General features: G+C 39.8%; 1 protein-coding gene across 1 annotated transcript in view; it reads left to right on the forward strand.

Moving 5' to 3' along the window:
* The first annotated feature begins 324 nt into the window (after positions 1-324).
* Positions 325-22,869, forward strand: part of ADK (adenosine kinase) — a 645,392-nt gene continuing 622,847 nt past the window's right edge. Inside the window, exon 1 of the mRNA XM_007478433.2 lies at positions 325-443. Coding sequence (XP_007478495.2) covers positions 379-443 — 65 coding nt within the window. The 5' untranslated portion in view covers positions 325-378. The remainder of the gene's footprint in view (positions 444-22,869) is intronic.

Consider the following 22,869-nt stretch of genomic DNA (forward strand, 5'->3'; position numbering starts at 1 on the left):
AGAGCAAACGTTTTTGAGGGCCTACAGTGCTCCCTATTTCGAGGCAGAGGCTCAAGGGCCAGATGTCATATGTCTATCTGAGTTAAGGCGCCAGAGGCTGCCTATCTTCGTGTCCCCACCCATGTCGGCCGAGGCCCCGCTGGAGGGGGAGTGACGAAGAGACTCGAGAGGCCGCCTGACCTGGGGGCGGGGCGAACATAGCGAAGCTGAGAAGGGAGGGACTCACGCAGGGGCCCGGCCAGAGGAGAGGACTCACGGGGCCGGCCCCCAGGGAGGCGGAGAAGGGAGGGGGGAAGGGGCGTGGATTGGGCGGTCCCGCGGAGGGGGGAGGGGCGCTTCTGAGGCGAGGGACGCGGGAGAAGGGGCAGGCGCGCGAAAATGGCAGCGGCAGACGAGGAGCCACAGGCTAAAAAGCCGAAGGTGGAGGCTTCGCCGTCGCTGAGGTGAGCGCAGCCGGGGTTGATGGGCGCCACGTGGGGGCCGGGATGAACTGAGCCAAAGGGCCGCCCTACACGGCCCTGGCCGGCTCCGAGCCAATCAGCGCGGCCGCTCGCGGGGAGGGGGTCCGGCCCGGCCCCACGTGGGCGCCTCCGCGCTGTGTCCAGTCCTGGGCAGAGGGTCTGGCGCTGTAACGCGGAGCGTTATCTCCACTGTTTTGCCGGGATGGGGGTGGGGGGTCAGGGACGGGAACGGGGATGGGGAGGTAGAGGGTCCAGAGGACGGTCCGGGCGTCGGGAAGGTCAGCGTCCGCGAAGACCCTGGCCCGCTCTATGGGGCTTGCAGGGAGGAAGGGTCTGGCGGGGTTTGCGGAGCTAAGTTAATTCCTATTCCACGGTGGAGGGTGGGCTCGTGTTTCCCTACCCAAACCTGTGTCTACTTTATACCTAGTGGGGGGAAAAAGTTACATATTCATTCGCTCTTTGGTAATTAAAGGAATGAATGCTCGGACCCTCTTGCTTCTCCACTTTGAACACACACACGCGATGGTGAATTCAAACTAAAACATCCCCTTTAGACTTGAAAACTACCCAGTCCAGGTAAAAAGAAATAGGAATAAGAAACTATTTTAGACTCCTCACTACCACCCGCCTCTGTGCGGGTCACCCCTTTCCCCACCCATTCTTTCTCAAGTAAAGAAGAAGAAAAACTAGGTATCTGCCAACTTGTGGGATAGAGTTTGCTTCCAGCAAAGCCTGTGCTGTTCTTCGGTGTGTTCCAGACCCGGCTAAGCACCACGATCTTGGCAGGTTTTTTCTGATCTTCAGTAACTACCGAATGGGAGTGCATGCAGCCTGCTTCCTACTCTAGAGATGAGGACCCTATGAGATCAAAATCAAAATGCTTGGAAACCACGTCTCACCGGTGAAAGGGGTTATGTTAAGTCATGTTTTTGCAGGCAGTGAGGATGGTTTTTGAAAACTCCTCGCCTGGCCCTTAGGAGTTACTTAATAAATATTTATTGACTGACTGTATAGGGTCTAGGGAAGAGAGCACTGAACCTACCTCCTGAAGGTGGAGATAATTCAAATCCCCTGGATTAGAATCTTCACCCTGCTATGGACAAAAGTTTGGCCTTTCTTTTCTCATTTAACTCCTTTGTAAATTGAGGATGGTTGGACTAGGTGACTTCTAATGGATCTTCAAATCTACTCCTGTGATCTTAAATCCCTCTGATCTGTACTTTTGATTACTTTAAAACTTGGTAGTTAACTTTTTTGTCTCAAAATTTTTTGGTGATCTGGACCCCTTCTTAGAATGATGTTTTTAAATAATTGAAAGCAAATGCTGAATTTCAGTTGGAGGTTATTTAAAATAAAGATAAAGTTTTTTTTCCCCTATCCAAGTTCACAATGTATGTGGACTTCAGAAAAGAACCTTTGCCTTACGTTGTTCCAATGTGCAGCTTATGCCCAGAAAGAAATTACTACCATCCTGAAGCATTTTTTAAAAGGATTTGGTCAAATACATATTCACAAATCTGATACATTCTAATTATATTAGGCTGTGGGTGGTCTGGTCTTTTTCATATTGTTCAGGGTAATGCTTCCATGCTTGTAAAACCTTTTTGTGCATCTGGCTAGGCCTTATTTTTTAGTTTTCATCTCACAGAGGGATGCTAGGCAATAATACCAAGTCCTTATCAGAGTTACACATAAGTCCAGGGGGCAGAGTTTACAAAGACTACACCCAATGTAGGACTCTTGAGTTCAGTCCAGGTCTTGAGAAAAATAAGAAGTAGAGGAGGCATCTGGGGTGCTCAGTGGATTGAGAGTCAGGCTCATAGATAGGAGATTCAAATCTGGCTTTAGACACTTCCTAACTGTGTGACCCCAGGCAAGTCACTTAACCCCCATAGCCTAGCCCTTACAGCTTGTTTGCCTTAGAGCCAATATACAGTATTGATTCTAAGACAGAAGGTAAGGGTTAAAAAAAAAAAAGCAAACTTTCTTGCCACAAGGCAAATTTGTTTCCACTGCTCTTATGTTTGCTCGATATAGGTAATAAAGAATTAAAAAAAAACAAAAAAACCTTTACCTTCTTAGAATCAAGGTAGAAGAATTTTAAGGCCTAGGCAATGGGAGTTAAGTCACTTGCCCAGGGTCACAGAGCTAGGAAGTATCTGAGGCCAAATTTGAACTCGGGATCTCCCCACTCCAGGTCTGGTACTCTATCCACAGTGCCGCTTAGCTGCCCCAGTCTCAGTATTCTTCTGACTTAGTCCCTTGGCACTGGCTGCCCCCATGCCTAGAATGTTTTTCCCTCCCCACCTTTGCCTCCTGGCTTTCTACAAGATTCAGGTCAGATGTCATCTTCTGTGATCTTCTTTCATCTTCTTTCCCTCTGTCATCTTCTTTCCCTCTGAGATCTCTTCTAATATGTCATGTAGATATCTTATATGTTTATTAGTTGTTTGCATGTTGTCTTCCTATAGAATGGAAGCTCTTTGAGGGCAGTTTAGCAGTTTCTAGTACTTAGTAAGTACATAATAAATACTTGTTTATTGCTAAATAAAATGACCAATAAAATTGATCCTCATTTTTCTGACCTCTATATAGTCCTTGATACTACTGACCATTTCTTTCCCCTGGAGATTATTCCAAGTTTTTATGACAGTCTTTCTTGGTTCTTCTGTCTTTCTGATCTCTCCTCAGTTTGTTCTGCTAGATTTTTATTATCCTTGTCACACTCACTGTTCCTTGGGCTAAGCTCTGTCCTTTCTTTTGGCCTGTACTTGTCAATGTTAATCTCCTTCCTCCTGCTGTTTATCCTGTTTATCTTATACACATTTTATTTGTATGTAGGTGTTTGCATTTGTCTCCTCCATTTCACTTTAAACTCCTTGAGAGCCAGGACTATTTTTTTCCCTTTTCTTTCTTTCTCCAGAGCTTAGCCTGGTATATAGTGAATTGCTTAAATGCTAGTTGACTGGCTGACTTGCTCTTATGTTTTCTCTCAATTCTTTCACTTGTATATATATCCTCAGCTTTCATGGGATCAATTACATGTCCCAAACTGGAACTAATTCTCCCACCCACTCTACTTCAGATTTCCCTGTTACTCTCTAGGGTCTTCTCATCTTCCCAGCCACCCAGGTTTCCAATCTTAGTGTCTTTCTTGATTACTCCCCACTCTTTCTTACCCTCTATATCTAGGCAGTTATAACTTCTTTCTGTATAATGTCTCAGCATTTATAACACATTGCTGTCAAAGTGATCTTCCTATGGTAGAGGTATGATCTCTCTTCTCAATTCTTTGTAGATTCCAGTGGCTCCCTATTACACCAAGGACCAAACAAAATCTTTTTATATTTTGAGGCTTTTGACAACCAGGCCACTCCCTGCTTTTCTAGTCTTCTTACTTTCCCTCTATTGTATCCTACTTGCTGTTCCTCAAATGTGATTCCCTGTTTCCTGTCTCATGGCCTTTGCACTGGCTGGCCGCCATACGTTGAGTGCTTTCATTTCCATCCTCCAATTCTTGGGATCTATGGCTTTATAATAATTTAGTGGAAGTACCACTATCTTCTTCTCCCCCAGCTATTAGTGCTATTTCTTCTAAGGTTACGTTCCATCTTTTCTAAACTTGTGTATATTTTAATATGTGTATGTGTCTCTGCTAGAGTGTTGTTTCCTCCATTTGAATATAATCCTAAGGGCAGGGATTGTTTTTGCTTTTTCTTTTTTGAGGGGAGTGAGATTCTTGAGGGAACAAGCCTTTATTAAGCAACATTATGTTCTAGGCACTGTTAAATGCTTTAAAAATGTCTCATTTGATCCTTATAACAATCCTGAGAGGTAAGTGTTATTATTATCCCTATTTTACAGTAAATCAAGGCAAAAGTTAAGGGACTTGCCCAAAGTCACACAGATTTGACTTCAGGTCTTGTTGACTCCGGGACCAGCAGCTTAATCCATTATTATATCTTGCTATCTCTATGTATTCTTAGATCTTAGCATAATGACAACCACAATAGTAAGCACCCAATAAAATCTTGTTATCAAAATGAAGCCTTTGCTTCAAAAAGGCTTTTATGTCCCAACTTATTTTACTTCCCTAGTTGCCCTGTTCTTCTTTCCAAACTTAGTGTGTGTGTCACTGTCTGATCATGTCTAGTCTGTTTTGTCCCTGGAGGCTCCTAGATTCATTCCCCTTCTGCTTGGAATTATCTCCTTGATTCAGCCTGCCAAATCTTAATGGTCTCTTTTGAAATCCTACCTCTTGCCCAGGGTATTTCCCATCTAATAATAATAGCTGATACATGTGTGTTTATGGCTGTGTGACCCTGGGGAAATCCCTTAACCTCTTAAGTGTCCCAAGTAAGTTTAATGCTTTCAGCCACAGATCAACTTTTTGATCTGCTTTGGTTGAGGAAATGTCCAATTCTAGCCAAATATATACACAAACTCACATATATATCCATACAAATATGCTTGCAAAACACTTTTTGGGGTCTTCCATTTGGATCTTATAACCATCTTGTGAGGGAGGATCCGATTTAACAGGTGAGGAAATCAAAGATAAGAATGGTTGGGGCTACAAAGTGGCAAGGGGTGGCTTTGGTTCCCAGGGCCAGCCCTGCTAACACCCTTTCTGTTTCATTGTGCTGCCTTTATAGTAGTTTTGACCCTTCCTCTTAAATATTGCAACTCCTAAACCTTCCTGATACTTTATCACCCTAGAATTTTCTTTTTGCTTTTATTTAACACTTTAAAAACTTAATTTGAGTTTGTTTTTTGATATGTCTTTCACAGTGCTGTGTCAAGTTGTAATCCTGTAAGCAACTGAAACAATTAATTTTTTATAGCATGTTCTATAATTCCATGTGTAGAGAGGTACTGAAATGCTTTTGATGATGACAATAGATTAGATTGATAGATTAAAGTAAAAATCCCTTTATTTAGTGGAGAGATCACATTGGTTAGTACTATTTTTAGGTAAATGTCATATTTCATGATAAGGAATACTAAGAGAGCTCTCAGAAGATAGATCAGTTGGCCTTTTACTTGACAGTTAAGCAATGGCCCTCATACTTATGTGAAATTGAGAAGAATGGTTGATATTGGCACAATGCAGTTTAGCTGGTCTAATACTATCCATTTATAGCTGGCAAATCCAGTATAGAACATGCAGATGAATTTACTAGGTATAAACACAGCTGACAAGGGAAGAATTTTATTATTTCTGCTCTGAGAACAGCTGATTAACGTGAACAATGTAGTTAGACAAGACTATGTACACTTGCTAGGCTGTCCAAATAATTTTCTTCTTGGCCAGATTGCCTGTTTAGACATGGCAGAAGTTAAATTGCCCTGGAAAGAAAAGCAAGCTCTTGAAAGAGAACTGAAAAATTGATCATCCACGAGTCAAGGGAACAAGTGGTTGGTAGCAGGTCAGAGGGGATAGAATACTGAAATTAGACTGGATTTAAACTGGATTCTAATTCACACTCCAATAATTACTAAGCTGTATTATTCTGGACAGATTACTTAACCTTCTTAAGCCCCAATATCATCATTTATAAAATGGGGATTGTTCCAGCATCTATCTCACCGAGTTGTTATGAGGACTAAACAAAATAATGTCTATAAGGCATTTTGGGAACCATAAATCACCAAGAAGAAATTGAATAGTTATTATCAGAATGGATTTTTGGTATGCTTTATTAAATTATATTCAAAACAACGTTTGATCAGTTGTTCTGCCATCCATAGTAGGGGATATGCTTCAGTGTTGGTGTTTGGTTTTTTTTTTTTAAACTATTGGGGGATTTGCACTGAACTAGATGCACTCTCTTGCTTGTATGATAATACATTTTATGAGATGACCTGACTACTGACTTGGATTAGTAAAAGAGCTTGTAGTCAAGGATTGGTATAGAGTTAAATTAACCACCTAGGGATCAAACCACTATTCTTGGACTGTAGGACACTACAAAATCAGTTGAATTAGCTACAGAAATATAAAAAGAAAGCCTTATATAAATTAGCCCAAATTTTGATTTGAGTACCTTAAACAAACAAACAAACCCTTACCTTCTTAGAATGGATGTGAAGGGGACAGCTAGGTGGCTCAGTGACTAGAGAGCCAAGCATAGAAATGAGAGGTTCTAGGTTCTAAGATAAGTATTTTAAAAAGAATTGATACCAAATACAGTTCCAAGGCAGAAGGACAATAAGGGCTAGACAGTTGAGGTTAAGTGACTTGCACAGCTAGGAAGTGTCTGAGGTCAAATTTGAACCCAAGATCTCTGGCCTCTAGGCCTGACTTTATATCCATTGAGCCACCTAGTTGCCTTAGAGTATCCTTTGTGTAGCAGTATCCCATCATCAATCCTTTGACTTCCTAATGAAGCCCAGCACATTTGCCCAAGTCAAATAAAGCCAAGAAGATTGAACCCAAGCCTATGATTCCAAATCCACTGCTCTTGGCAGAAAACCATGTTGCCTTTTAGACTGCCAGGATTTTTCTTGTTCATTTTTGTATTCTGTTTCTCTGAATACAAAGTCTTGAGGTGCAAAGGTCCACCACACTGCCCTGGACAGGATTTTCAAATGATGGGAGCTAGTGTGGGACTTCAAACCACCTCCTTTAATAAACTAGAAAAACCTTGAGTTTGAGTATACAGGGTAGACTTGGGCTTCTGTTCCCTTCCCAAGTTTATAGACTCAGATTGCATGTCTCTCAGTTGCTTTCTGCCAGACTTGACAAGTCTTGTCACTGTTATAACTTCTTCTAGCACTTTTTTTTTAAAATTTGGACAACTGTGTGAGGTGTGCAGAGTCACATAGCTGAAGAGCAGTAGAGATAAAATTAGAACTAATTAAAATTAATACTAATTGAGCATTTTAAAAAGTGGGCTTTAGTCAAATCATTATTTAATGAATTGATTGACAACTGAGGCAACACAGTATAGTGGAAAGTATTCTCTTGAACTTAAAAGTTAAGTGAATATTTGAATCCTACTTTTGACATTACTTGTGTGACCCTTATAAATTACTGAAACTTTCTGAGCCTATTTCCTTATCTGTATGATGAGAACAATATCCTCCAGAGTCATTGTGAAGCTCAAATAAGATTGTATGTGTAGAATGTTTTGCAAAGTATAAAAGGCTCTATAAATGGGAGGTGTATCAACTTCCTCAAACCTCTCCCTCTTTCCAACTTCTCTATGTCTGTCTGTCTCTTTCTCTTTCTTGCTTTCTTTCCTTTTTACTTTTCATCTTTGAATTAATACCATGTATTGGCTCTAAGGCAGAAGAGTAGTATGAGGTAGGCTAGGGGGATTAAGTGACTTGCCCAGGGTCACCTAGCCAGGAAGTGCCGTATTCTGCTGGAGAAGGAAATAGCAAACCTCTTCAGTATATTTGCCAAGAAAAACCCCAGGGACCACATGGTCCTTGGGGTCACAAAGAGTCACACATAACAGAACAATGAAAGTAACACAAATTTTATCTGTTACATTAAACACCAACCCTACCACTTATCAAGGCAAGTATCTTTTCCTTTTCTTCCGTCACTTAATCAACCTTACTCTCAGACTCCTCTTCCATTCTCTAGTAGCCTTCTCTCCCTTAAAAATATCTGCAACAAACACTAAATTACTCCATCCTGTGGCACATTTTTTTTTATGATATTTTATTTGATCATTTCCAAGCATTATTCATTAAAGACAAAGATCATTTTCTTTTCCTCCCCCACCCCCCATAGCCGACACGTGATTCCACTGGGTATCACATGTGTTCTTGATTCGAACCCATTGCCATGTTGTTAGTATTTGCATTAGAGTGTTCGTTTAGAGTCTCTCCTCTGTCATGTCCCCTCAACCTCTGTAGTCAGGCAGTTGCTTTTCCTCGGTGTTTCTAGTCCCAGAGTTTGTCCTCTGCTTATGGATAGTGTTTTTCTCCTAGATCCTGCAGATTGTTCAGGGACATTGCATTGACCCTAATGGAGAGAAGTCCATTACGTTCTATTGTACCACAGTGTATCCGTCTCTGTGTACAATGTTTTCCTGGTTCTGCTCCTCTCACTCTGCATCACGTCCTGGAGGTCGTTCCAGTCTCCATAGAATTCCTCCACTTTATTATTCCTTTTAGCACAATAGTATTCCATCACCAACAAATTCCACAATTTGCTCAGCCATTCCCCGATTGAAGGGCATCCCCTCGTTATCCAATTTTTGGCCACCACAAAGAGTGCAGCTATGAATATTCTTGTACAAGTCTTTTTCCTTATTATCTCTTTGGGGTATAAACCCAGCAGTGCTATGGCTGGATCAAAGGGTAGACTTTCTTTTATTGCCCTTTGGGCATAGTTCCAAATTGCCCTCCAGAATGGTTGGATCAGTTCACAACTCCACCAGCAATGAATTAATGTCCCTACTTTGCTGTGGCACATTTTTTTTTTTAATTTTAATATTATTTTATTTGGTCGTTTTCATACATTATTCACTGGAAACAAAGATCGTTTTCTTTTCCTCCCCTCCCCCCCCCCCCCCCCCCCCCCCCGCCTTTCCCTCTCCCATAGCCGACGCATGATTCCACTGGTTATCACATGTGTTCTTGACTCGAACCCATTTCCCTGTTGTTGGAGTTTGCATTATAGTGTTCATTTAGAGTCTCTCCTCAGTCTTATCTCCTCCAACCCTGTGGTCGAGCAGTTGCTTTTCAGCGGTGTTTTTACTCCCACAGTTTATCCTCTGCTTGTGGGTAGTATTTTTTTTTTTAGATCCCTGCAGATTGTTCAGGGAAATTGCATTGATACTTATGGAGAAGTCCATCACCTTCGATTGTACCACAATGTATCAGTCTCTGTGTATAATGTTTTCCTGGTTCTGCTCCTTTCGCTCTGCATCACTTCCTGGAGGTTGTTCCAGTTCACATGGAATTCCTCCACTTTATTATTCCTTTTAGCACAATAGTATTCCATCACCAACATATACCACAATTTGTTTAGCCATTCCCCAATTGAGGGGCATCCCCTCATTTTCCAATTTTTGGCCACCACAAAGAGCGCAGCTATGAATATTTTTGTACAAGTCTTTTTGTCCATTATCTCTTTGGGGTACAAGCCCAGCAGTGCTATGGCTGGATCAAAGGGCAGACAGTCTTTTATCGCCCTTTGGGCATAGTTCCAAATTGCCCTCCAGAATGGTTGGATCAATTCACAACTCCACCAGCAATGAATTAATGTCCCCACTTTGCCACATCCCCTCCAGCATTCATTACTTTGCATAGCTGTCATGTTAGCCAATCTGCTAGGTGTGAGATGATGCCTCAGAGTTGTTTTGATTTGCATCTCTCTGATTATAAGAGATGTAGAGCACTTTTTCATGTGCTTATTAATAGTTTTGATTTCTTTGGCTGAGAATTGCCTGTTCATGTCCCTTGCCCATTTGTCAATTGGAGAATGGCTTGATTTTTTGTACAATTGATTTAGTTCTTTATAAATTTTAGTAATTAAACCCTTGTCAGAGGTTTTTATGAAGATTGTTTCCCAATTTGTTGCTACCCTTCTGATTTTGGTTACATTGGTTTTGTTTGTACAAAAACTTTTTAATTTGATGTAATCCAGATTATTTATTTTGCATTTTGTAATTCTTTCTAATTCTTGCTTGGTTTTGAAGTATTTCCCTTCCCAAAGGTCTGACATGTATACTATTCTGTGTTCGCCTAATTTTCTTATAGTTTCTTTCTTTATGTTCAAGTCATTCATCCATTTTGAATTTATCTTGGTGTAGGGTGTGAGGTGTTGATCTAAGCCTAATCTTTCCCACACTGTCCTCCAATTTTCCCAACAGTTTTTATGAAATAGTGGATTTTTGTCCCAAAAGCTGGGATCTTTGGGTTTGTCATATACTGTCTTGCTGAGGTTGCTTGCCCCCAGTCTATTCCACTGATCCTCCTTTCTGTCTCTTAGCCAGTACCAAATTGTTTTGATGACCGCTGCTTTATAATATAGTCTGAGATCTGGGACTGCAAGACCCCCTTCCTTTGTGTTTTTTTTCATTAATTCCCTGGGTATCCTTGATCTTTTGTTTTTCCAAATGAACTTTGTTATGTTTTTTTCTAAATCAGTAAAAAAAATTTTTGGGAGTTCCATGGGTATGGCACTAAATAGATAGATGAGTTTGGGTAGGATGGTCATTTTTATTATATTGGCTCGTCCTACCCATGAGCAGTTAATGTTCTTCCAATTGTTCAAGTCTAGTTTTAGTTGTGTGGAAAGTGTTTTGTAGTTGTGTTCATATAGATCCTGTGTTTGTCTCGGGAGATAGATTCCTAAGTATTTTATTTTGTCTTGGGTAATTTTGAATGGGATTTCTCTTTCTAGTTCTTGCTGCTGAGCTGTGTTGGAATTATATAGAAATGCTGATGACTTATGTGGGTTTATTTTGTATCCTGCAACTTTGCTAAAGTTGTTGATTATTTCAATTAACTTTTTGGTTGAATCTCTAGGATTCTTTAAGTAGACCATCATGTCATCTGCAAAGAGTGATAATTTGGTCTCCTCCTTGCCTATTTTGATGCCTTCAATTTCTTTTTCTTCTCTAATTGCTACTGCTAGTGTTTCTAATACAATGTCAAATAATAGAGGTGATAATGGGCATCCTTGTTTCACTCCTGATCTTAATGGGAATGGATTTAGTTTATCCCCATTGCAGATGATATTAGCTGATGGTTTTAGATATATACTGTTTATTATTTTTAGGAATGACCCTTCTATTCCTATGCTTTCTAGTGTTTTTAGTAGGAATGGGTGTTGTATTTTATCAAAGGCTTTTTCTGCATCTATTGAGATAATCATGTGATTCTTGTTGGTTTGCTTGTTGATGTGGTCAATTATGTGGATAGTTTTCCTAATGTTGAACCAGCCCTGCATCCCTGGTATGAATCCTACTTGATCATGGTGGATGACCCTTCTAATCACTTGCTGGAGTCTTTTTGCTAGTATCCTATTTAAGATTTTTGCATCTATATTCATTAGGGAGATTGGCCTATAGTTTTCTTTCTCTGTTTTTGGCCTGCCTGGCTTTGGAATTAGTACCATGCTTGTGTCATAAAAGGAGTTTGGTAGGACTCCCTCTTTGCTTATTATGTCGAATAGTTTGTGTAATATTGGGGTTAACTGTTCTCTGAATGTTTGATAGAATTCACTGGTGAATCCATCAGGCCCTGGGGATTTTTTCTTAGGCAGTTCTTTGATGGCTTGATGGATTTCAATTTCTGATATGGGATTATTTAAGAAAACTATTTCTTCTTCTGTTAGTCTAGGCAATTTATATTTTTGTAAATATTCATCCATATCACCTAGATTGGTAAATTTATTGCCATATAGTTGGGCAAAGTAGTTTTTAATGATTGCCTTAATTTCCTCTTCATTTGAGGTGAGATCCCCCTTTTCATCCTTGATGCTATTAATTTGCCTTTCTTCTTTCCTTTTTTTAATTAAATTAACCAGTACTTTGTCTATTTTGTCTGTTTTTTCAAAGTACCAGCTTCTAGTCTTGTTTATTAGCTCAATAGTTCTGTCACTTTCTATTTTATTAATTTCTCCCTTAATTTTTAGGATCTCTAGTATGGTTTTCTTCTGGGGGTTTTTAATTTGTTCATTCTCAAGTTTTTTGATTTGCATTTCCAATTCCTTGGTCTCTGTCCTCCCTAATTTGTTAATATATGCACTCAGGGATATGAATTTTCCTCTAAGTACTGCCTTGGCTGCATCCCATAAGGTTTGAAAGGATGTTTCGCCGTTGTCATTTTCTTCAACGAAATTGTTAATTGTTTCTATGATTTCTTCTCTAACTAAATGGTTTTGGAGTATCATGTTATTTAATTTCCAATTAATTTTTGATTTGGGTCTCCATGTACCCTTGCCGATCAATATTTTAATTGCCTTGTGATCTGAAAAGGCTGCAGTTAATATTTCTGCTTTTCTGCATTTAAGTGCCATGTTTCTATGACCTAGTGTATGATCTATTTTTGTGAATGTGCCATGTGGTGCTGAAAAGAAGGTGTATTCTTTTTTGTCCCTATTTATTTTTCTCCATATGTCTATTAATTCTAATTTTTCTAAGATTTCATTCACCTCTTTTACCTCTTTCTTATTTATTTTTTGATTTGATTTATCTAAATTTGATAGTGGTTGGTTCAAGTCTCCCACTAATATGGTTTTACTGTCTAATTCCTCCTTCAATTCTCCTAGTTTCTCTATTAAAAATTTGGATGCTATACCATTTGGTGCATACATGTTGATTAGTGATATTTCCTCATTGTCTATACTTCCTTTTAGCAGAATATATTTACCTTCCCTGTCCCTTTTGATCAGGTCTATTTGTACTTTGGCTTTGTCAGATATCATGATTGCAACTCCTGCCTTCTTTCTATCGGTTGAGGCCCAAAAGGTCTTACTCCAACCTTTAATTCTAACCTTGTGAGTGTCAACCCGTCTCATATGTGTTTCTTGAAGACAACATATGGTAGGGTTTTGTGTTCTAATCCAATCTGCTATTTGTCTGCGTTTTATGGGTGAGTTCATCCCATTCACGTTCAAAGTTATGATTGTTATTTGTGGATTCGCTGGCATTTTGATGTCTTCCCCTAGTTCTGACCTTTCTTCTTTAGCTTTCTCCTTTTGAACCAGTGATTTACTTTAGGTCAGTCCCCCTAGTCCCCTCCCTTGAGATGCTTCCCTTTCTAGCCCCTCCCTTTTTATGCTCCCTTCCCCTCCCCCCTCTCCTTCCCTCCCTTTTTGTGCTCCCTCCCCCCTCCCCCTCCTTAATTTTCCTTTCTTTCTTGCCCTAATGGATAAGATAGAATTCAGGATCCCACTGGATCTAGATGTTCTTCCCTCTCAGATTTGATTTCACTGAGAGTAAGGTTTAAGTACTTCCACTTCACGCTCTCTTCCTCTCCTTCTCATATGAGAGTTCTTCCCCTCCCCTTCCCATGTGTATCTTTATATGGGAAAGTTTATTCTATTGATTCCCCCCCTATTTCTTGAAGTTAATCTTAGTATTATCACGGTTCCCCCCTCCCTTTTCCTTTTTTTGCCCCAACTTTCCCCAAATCTTCTTGATTCCCCAATCTTTCCCTATGCATGTTTCTTCTAACTACTCTTATGATGATACAATTTATGAGAGTTACACAAAACATTTTCCCCACATATTAATATATATAATTAGATGTAAATGTAGTCCTTATAGAAGAGAGTTTGACTTAAAGAGAAAGATAAGATTTATCTCCTTTTCCCTTTCTTTCATATTTACCTTTTCATGTTTCTCTTGCTTTCTGTGCTTGGATATCGAACTTTCCACAGAGCTCTGGTCTTTTCTTAGCAAATGCTTGGAAATCTTCTATTTTGTTGAATGCCCATACTTTCCCCTGGAAGTATATAGTCAGTTTTGCTGGGTAGTTGATTCTTGGTTGGAGACCCAGCTCTCTTGCCTTTCTAAATATCGTGTTCCATGCTTTGCGGTCTCTTAGTGTGTTAGCCGCTAAGTCATGTGTGATCCTTATGGGAGCCCCCTTGTATCTGAAGCTCTTCTTCTTGGCTTCTTGTAGGATTTTCTCCTTTACTTGGAAGCTCTTGAATTTGGCAATTACATTCCTAGGCGTTGTCTTTTGGGGATTTAGTATAGAAGGTGTTCTATGAATCCTTTCTATTTCTATTTTGCCCCCTTGCTCCAGAACGTGGGGGCAATTTTCTTTTATAATCTCCTCTAGAATAAAATCCAATTTGTTGTTTACCTCTGGTTTTTCTGGGAGACCGATGATACGGAGATTTTCTCGTCTTCCTCTGTTCTCCAGGTCCGTGACCTTCTCAGTGAGATATTTTCTGTTTTCTTCCAATTCATTAATTGTTTGGGTTTGCTTTATTGATTCTTGCTGTTTTATCATCTCACTTTCTTCGAGGTCCTTAATTCTGGTCATTAGGGACTGGATTTGCTTTTCAGCCTTGTCTGCCCTTGTATTGGCTGCTTCGAGTTCTTTTTCCAATTGAGCAGTCTTATCTGTCAGACAGCTGATCTCTTTCTCCCATTTTTCTTTCCAGAAGGTTTCCATCTTTTGGATAAGTTCCAGTTTGAGATCTTCCAGAGCTTGTTGATAGTTTCCATTTTGGGAGGCGTGTTCTGAATTTTTTTGGATTTCCTCTTCATTCTCCTCTTTCCCTTGGGTACTTCCACCATAAAAGTTTTCAATAGTCACTTTTTTCCCTTTCTTCCTGGAGGCTTGATTTTGGGCCATGTGAGCCATCCCTTTGGTGGTTTTATTTCCCTTTCCTTTTTGGTCTGGGGTCTGGGTTATAAGAGTGGTTTTTCTGTGAATTTAGGTTGCTTCAGACTAGTTCTTCCCAGCCTCCGAGCCCAGGTATTCAGCTCCGCCCAGATAATCCGTGCGCCTTGTTCAGCGCAGCCCGCCCGAAGTCCGCTGGCTTCTCCAGTGAAAGCGCCCTGAGACGTTTTTTCCTGGCAATCCCCAGATCCCAAGGACCCTGGAGTGCCCCCCCAGACAGAGACGCTCCCCACTCACTCGCTGTCCCGGTGAGCGCTCAGGTAGCTCACTCTGGTTTAGTGGGGGAGGTGGGGTGGGGGAAGGGCGGCTCAGTTCACTTTTCTGTGCAAGCTTTTCCTTCTTATTTTAGTGTGGAAATGTTCAAGCCCCACGTACCTTTGCCTCTGTGGGGTACTGGGGAGTCCTTCTGTTCCTCCAAAGGTGATTTTATGCTCCTTTGATGTAGTCTATTTCGTTCGGTGCTGGGGAGAGGAAACGTGCCGCGTCTAGATTGCAGCCATGATTACCCGGAAGTCTGTGGCACATTTTTAAATGAGTGTATTTCTCCCCAAATCTCCATTTTGAGCAAGTGCCCAGGCCAGCCTCATGCTTATTCCTTTGCTTCCCTTTTCCTTTGAGTTCCCTTTTCTGTTTTGTCATCCTCTGTTAGAATATAAGATCCTTGAGGGCAAGAACTATTTTTCTTTTTTGCTCCTGACACATAGTATGCATTTATTAAAAGCTTGATGACTGTTAACTTTAACCACTAAGCTCTTATTACAAAGGTAAAAGTAAAACAGTCTCCACCCTTTAGTTTACAAATCTATTGAAGGGAGATAACATGTAGGTGTTGGGCTATCAATTCTTCAACATATACAGCATGATTTGTGTATGTATGTACAAAACAGATGTAAAATACATACAAAATAATTTAAAGGGGAAGGTATTAGTAACTAGGGGGATCAGGAAGGGTTTCAAATGTCCCTTCAGCTAAGACCTGAAAGAAGCTAAGGACTAAGAGATGGCTGTAAGGAAAGAATGCATTCTAGACCTGGGGGACAGCCAAATGAAAAGCACAGAAACAGGAGGCAATGTTGTGAATGCACAAATAAGTGGTCAATTTATAGTCTGCATAAAGGAAAGTGATATTTAACAAGGTTGGAAAAGTATGAAAGGGCTAGGTTATGAAAGGCTTTAAATACCAAATGAAACAATTTGTGTTGATAATATAGGGAATCCAGTTTGAAATACCAATAGCCAGTCCATGAAATACAGGAGAGAAATTAGGACTGAATTTATAGATTTGAGAGCCTTCAGCATAAAAATGATGACTAAACTTGCATGAACCAAGATTTGTAGAGAAAAGAAGACCCAGGACAAAACTTTGGGTTATACCCACAGTCAGTGGACAGGATATGGAAGATGATCCAGCAAAGGAGAAATCACACATGTAGGAGAAAAAGCAATGTCATGAGCATTCTGAGAGAAGATTGTATCAAGGAAGAAAGGAGCAACAGTTTCAGATGCTTCAAAGAAGTCAAGAGGGATGAGAAATGAGAAAAAACATTTGGCCTTTTAGTTCAGTGGTGGTTTTGGATAGAGCAATCTCAGTTGAGTAATGACATGAAGCTAAATGTAATGACTTAAGAAGACAGGAAGTTGAAGTCACAATTATAGATAATCTTTTCTGATTAGAAGTTCTTTCTGGTTAAGAAATAAAGAATGCAGTTTGAGAATTCCTGGAAGTCAGGGTAGCTTTATAAAATTGGTGACTTCAAAGATGGGCCTCAAAAGGAGAGAATTCTATTCCCCTGCTCAATGTACTCCCAAGACACTCTATTACAATACTCCAGGATCTACTCCCCTGATGTCATCAAAACTCTTCAGAATATGGCCTCTTCCTACTTTTCTTACACTTTAGTCCACATATTATTCTATAGCCTGGGAAAGCTGCTACACTAGCAAGCAGTTCCTCAACATAACACTCCATCTCATTTCCATGCCTCTGGACTAGCTGTCCTCCATATCCTCATAACCACCTCTTATTTTCCCTAGCTTCCTTCAAAATTCAGCTCATATCTCACCTTCTATAAACAGTCTTTCCTGGTCCCCTGTTCCTCCCTCTCCCAATGTTGCTGCTCTCTCCTCAGAATACCTTATATTTACATGTTGTCACCAGTAGAATATAAGCTTCTTGACAGTAGCACTTTAAAAAAAAAATTCTTTGTATTACCTCCTCCATCCTTCTCCCCCAGCTTCCCAAATCTTATACCGTCTCTGACAAATAGTAAGCAAATAATAAATACTTACTAAAGTACAGGGGTGACTTTCTAGGTATATGAGATGACCTACTTAGCTATAAAGAATAACACTGGAGTAGAGCTAGAATAGTGGGAAGATGAATTCAGCTGTAATCCCTCATTCATTAAAACAAGTAAGAAACACAGAAGGATAGGTGTAAGGGTTATATTTAATGGCTGGACTTATATGAAATAATGCGGTTGCCAAAATTATTATATCTCAAGTCAGAAGTTTATTTACCAAAATAGAGAGGAAACAATTAAGTAGAGAAATGTGAAAGAAGTTAGAGAAAATACCTATACTAGTAGTCCTCAGCCAGGAGGGCCGGTGGTGAATAACCACCTCGACCTCTTACAAGATGGAATTCTTCAAAAACTAGGAAAGGAGTTGGCCTTTTTTTACTCACCAACGAAGCAGTCCGGGAGTGTGAACCAAGTTGAAGCTGAGATCCAAGCTAAAGTCTCCAGCGAAGCTCCCTTGAAGAATATCTTCATAAGACAATTCCCAGAAGAAAATCTCCACAAGACCACCCCCAAGCCAAAGGATTCCATGGCTTTCATGGTGATCTCTTGTCCCATTCCCTTTTCACAGAGGCCAATCACAGTTTCCAAATTGTCTAGCACTGCCAATGGGCAGTGTTTATGAGATTCACTTCTCTTCCTCTGGAAGTGTAAATTCTTATCAAAAGGATTCATAGATTCCTGGCTGATTGAATTTCTGAGGGTGTGAATTCTCATTTCCTGGCTATTTGAGTTGAAAGGCTGTAGCCCTCTAAGTGGTTTGCTTGAACTCCTCCACCTAGTGCTAAGTAGGGTGTTCAAGCTTTCATTGATTCAATTCAAAAATAGACAAAGGAGAATTAATTCTGTCTTCACAATCTGCTGAGGTACCAAGTAGGGGTACTTAAGTTATTGTTAACTGTAAAAATTAAAATTAATGTCAATACTAAAAATGTTATATTTTAGGAGATCTATTCATGATCATTAGAATTCAAGGAATAAAGAGGATACAAAATAAAGACAATGTGCCCATGGATGATTAGCCATTTCAAAATCCCTGAGCTTAGCTTACCACCGTCACCATGCAGGCTACAAGCCCAAGAAAGAGGCCCCAGAGGACTGCCCACTCACTAATACCCTATGTCTACAGGAAGTACTTAATGTTAGGAAGTCAGTGGGCTCCCAGGAAATGTAGTTCTTTTTTAGTGTAACAGATTTTCAATTATACGGATTACTGCTTTTGTCTCATCTCATGAGTTTTTGGTGTGTTGTCTCATTATCATTCTCCTTAATAATCTTATTTATTTCTTTAATTTGTTCTTTGACCCTAATATGTGGTCAGTTTTTATAAAGGTGCCATATGCTACTGAGGAAAATGTGTGTTCCTTTCTCTTTCTATTTAATTCTCTCCAGATGTCTATCATGTCTTGCTTAGGTAAGATACTATTCATCTCCTTTACTTCTTTTGTTGTTGTTATATTTATCTAGTTCTAAGATTTATAAATTTAGGTGCTATTGCATTTGGTGGTTGTCTTTGTTGTTGTTCGATTGTTTCTGACTCTTTGTGAGCCATTTTGGGGTTTTCTTGGCAAAGATACTGGAATGGCTTGCCATTTCCTTCTTCAGCTAATTTTACAGATGAGGAAACCAAAGCAAAAAAAAAAAGTCAAATCCAAGATCATACAATTAGTAAGTGTTGTAATAAAGAATGTAAACTGACTGGAAACTATTACTTATTGAAATGGTGAAGGTAAACTGATGGGAAATTGTTACTTCTACAAATGGAGAAGGTAAACTGAGGGGAACCTGTTTCTTCAGCAATGTCTGCTATTTTCTTGCTGGCTGTGACTAGAGAGGGCTGCCTAAAAGAACCTGAGGCTGCTTATTGGTAATGGAGGTAGAACAGAGAAATGCTGGGGGATGCCACACACACAGAGATGCTGATACACAGGGGACACTGCTCTGGGATTTGCTCTGGGGATTCTGCCTATTGTTCCCTACTTATGGCTGATTCTTCAATCTATTTCCTAACCCCCTTCCTCCCTCACTCCCTCCCTTAACCAACCCTTTTTACCCAGTTCTTCTTGAAGCCTTTGGCTCCTTCCCTCCCTCCTGAGTGAACTATAAAGATACTCTAGTTGCTTTTTTCAGTCAGGGGGTTTATTAGGATAACAGGATGGGAAACTGAGGTAAGAGGGATGAGGATTTTCCCTAATCTAAAGGAGATAAAATTGAGGGTTTGGGGAGTCACAAGTGTGACTCTTAGACAGTAAGGGAGTTGGAGGACAACAGCAGTTCAAAAATCTTCTTTCTTCTTCACAAATCAGCCAGATCTCTCAGCTTAACCCCAGAAAGAAACAAAGTTCAAAGTCTCTAAGTTTTCTCCTGGCCAGCTCAACTCTCATATAGACCACCAACTCAAAAGCTTCTTGCCTGGTCAGCTTCCACTGCTCAGGGCCAGAGAAAACAAGAGATCAAGTCCCCAAAAGCTAAGTTTTTCTTCTCAGTGTCAACTTCAACTGCTGAGTCAGAGAAAACAAACAAACAAAAAAATCAAATCAGCCTCACAAAAGTCTTTCAGCCAGCTTCAAACCTCCAGGGAGAGAGAGTGTGTCTCCCAGTCAGAGACCAAGTCCAAAAACCCAGTTTCTATTCTCAGTGAGTGTGGCCAGGAAATCCCCAACTGCCCCTCCTGGGGATATTCCATTGGAATCTTCTCTTGACAGACATCTAGAGCTAGATTTCCAGCCCTGCATCTTGGTCCACAAGTCCTACAAAAACTCTCTCTCTCATGTCTCTATCATAGTGTATAAGGCCAGATTTGAACTCAGGCCCTCCTGACTATAGACCAGGCAGTCTATCCACTGTGTCACCTAACTTGCCCTGATAGCAATTGGTGCATAAATATTTAGTATTGTTCTTTCTTCATTATCTATGGTATCTTTTAACATAATATAGCTTTTTTCTTTGTTTGAGATCATGATTACTATTCTTTTACATCAACTGAAGCATAATAAATTGTGCTATAAGTACTTAGTTTCACTCTGTATTTTTAAATGTGTTTCTTGTAAACAATGTTTTGTCAGGTTCTGCTGTAAAGCTGGAAGGAATTGTAAGGGGTGGGGAAGGGGTTAATTTATAAAAAGGTTTGGAATGGAATATTTTAAATATGACCCCCAGGAATTTAATTTATTCCAAAGAGATTTATTTATAGTTTATTTACAAAATATAGAAAGAGTGAAGTAAGAAATCAGAGAGAGGGTAGGGTAAGATATCTAGCCCAAGTACTAAATTACTCCCGTCTCCTGGCTCAGCCCAGGCAGGGAGAGTTAGTCCTTAGCCAGCCTCGGCAAAGCTGAGGACCTGGGAAAGTCTCTCAAGAGGTAGGTCTCTCCTGAGGCTAGTTTTCCCAGTTAATCCAGGAAAGGAGTCAGCCTTTTCACTCACCATGTGTCAGTTCAAAGGAAGAGATTCAAGAACAGTCTCACCAGGAACAGGGCCTCAGATCCAGTCAGCAGATTCTTTTCCAGTCTCAGCTCCAAAGAATAAAGAACTCCTCTCACAGGAAGTTGTAATTCCTTTTAAAGATGCTTTCTGTTATGTCACTTCTTCCACTTTTTATGTGGACAAATCATAGTCTAAAACCTTGTTTAGTATTGCCCAGGAGGCAGTCAGTTGATTCTGATTCATTACCCACTATTGCACATGTAGGTCACAGACCTCCTACTTAATGATTAAGTGGGATGTTTACACTTTTTATGATTTGATCTAAAAATGGGCAGATCTCCCCACTCAGCTGTAAGTAGTGTGTTTACACTTTTGGTGATTAAATCTAAAAATGAGCATGGGTTACAATTTAATATTCACAATCATGGGAAAGTTAATTTCATTTTCACAATCAGCATTAAATTTCACAATCAGAGTTAAATTTAATCTTCCCAGAATGAACCTTAAAATATCACTTAGTTCAACCACCTTAAGTGTTTTGAGTCAAGAGAAGGGTGTTGGCTTTCCCAAAAGTATCAGAAGCATGGAGTATGTTAGTTGTTATAAAGTAGAGGCAAAATTTACTTTTAGCTTAATTTTGCAACAAAGTCAGTAGTGGGATTGACTTGCTTATTAAAGTTAGTTGAAGCAGATACTTGTAAAATTCTTGAGGTCAGCTATCTCCAATTAAACAGATGATTAGCAGCTATACTAAAGGAAGGAATTGGGCACTTTTATTAAACTTTAAAAGGCTGGTAGGGTATGAGTATTTCATTTTAGCAATAAACAAAACTTTTAACAAAGCAAATGTTTCATAAATGTCAAATATATTTTTTTAAAAGTAAAAATGTTAACAACTGAAGAGACTTAAAATATTAGGTTGTGCTACTGACTTTTAACCCTTCTCTGCTCAAAATGCCCATCTAGCTTTGAACTTTAATAGCTTTTTCTACAGATATAGGAAGAAATCTTTTTTCATCTTTTGAAATAATTTCTTCTAAATTGAAGCAGCATGGCAAAGTGGATAGAATACTAAGCTTGGAAGTCAGGAAGACCTGGCTTCAAATTTGAACCCAGACACTGTGAAGGGTTAAATTTTGAGGGGTAGGAGTTTGAATAAAAGCCAGTATGTAGTTTATTAAATGGAAAACAGTTAGTTTACAAGTAGGAAAATATGAACGGGAAATAGGAAGGAGGAAAGTGAAAGTAATCTTACAATAGCTTGTAACTATATCCCAGATCCCAATCCTAACTAAATTTCTCTAAAAAATCCTAAATCTGTCTGCCTCAGAGGGCAGTATCTTTTGCTAGACCGAAACCCTAGCCTACTCTCTTACTCTCACTATCTAAAAAATATAGGCACTATCCATCTACCTTATTTACTCAGGTTATTAATAATCAATAAGGCTATTAAGGCCTTAATTCTATTCTCTGTCTCCAACCAGAGAGAGTGCTAGCAGCACAACCTCTCCCCTTGAGACAAAAAGTCCTTTGCAACTCTCTACAACTGACTAACTCCCCTTGGCCACACCCTTTTAACTGTCACTAACTGACAAGTGGCACAGCAGGGGGTCTCTGACAACCAGCACAACGGGATAACTTACTGAAAAATATTATTGCTCCTTTTCCTCTTAAATATAAAAAAGTAGAAATAATAACTCTTAATAACACTTAATAGCTTGTTGTCTGGTAGATTGCTTTATTGTTCTCAACCTCAATCTCATCTGTAAAATAAGGATGTTAGACTTAATGACCTCTAAGATCCCTTTTAGTTCTAAATCTGTGCACCTGTGACCTATCACTGAAGATTTTAAAAGGTAAAGAAAGCTTTATTTAGTTATTTGTTCATTTATGGCCTAAGAAATCTAAATTGGGAGTTCCATAGACACCTTAAAGGCGGTCCATAAACTTCGGGGAAGGGGGAATCTTTGTCTGAAACAGCATTTCCTTTAATATAGCTTAAAAAACAACCACCCTAATTCTGAGGCAAGGTACCTAGACTTCATCAGACTGCCCAAGGTGTCTGTTGATGCAAAAAGGTTTGGAAACCCTACTCTGGAGGCAGCTAGGTAGCACAGTGAATAGAGAACCTGGCCTGGAATAGAGATCTTCTGGGTTCACATCTGGCCTCAGAAATGTCCTAGCTTGTGGATCCTGGGCAAGTTACTTAATGCTGATTGCCTAGCCCTTGTCAATCTTGTGCCTTAGAATTAAGAGAGAAAGTAAAGATTTCAAAACAAAAAAACCCTAATCTAGATGCTCAGCAAACTTTTTCTAGTTCATGGAGTGAACTTTCAAAAATACCATCAACA

The sequence above is a fragment of the Monodelphis domestica genome, chromosome 1, assembly GCF_027887165.1.
Source record: "Monodelphis domestica isolate mMonDom1 chromosome 1, mMonDom1.pri, whole genome shotgun sequence".
NCBI classification, from domain to species: domain Eukaryota; kingdom Metazoa; phylum Chordata; class Mammalia; order Didelphimorphia; family Didelphidae; genus Monodelphis; species Monodelphis domestica.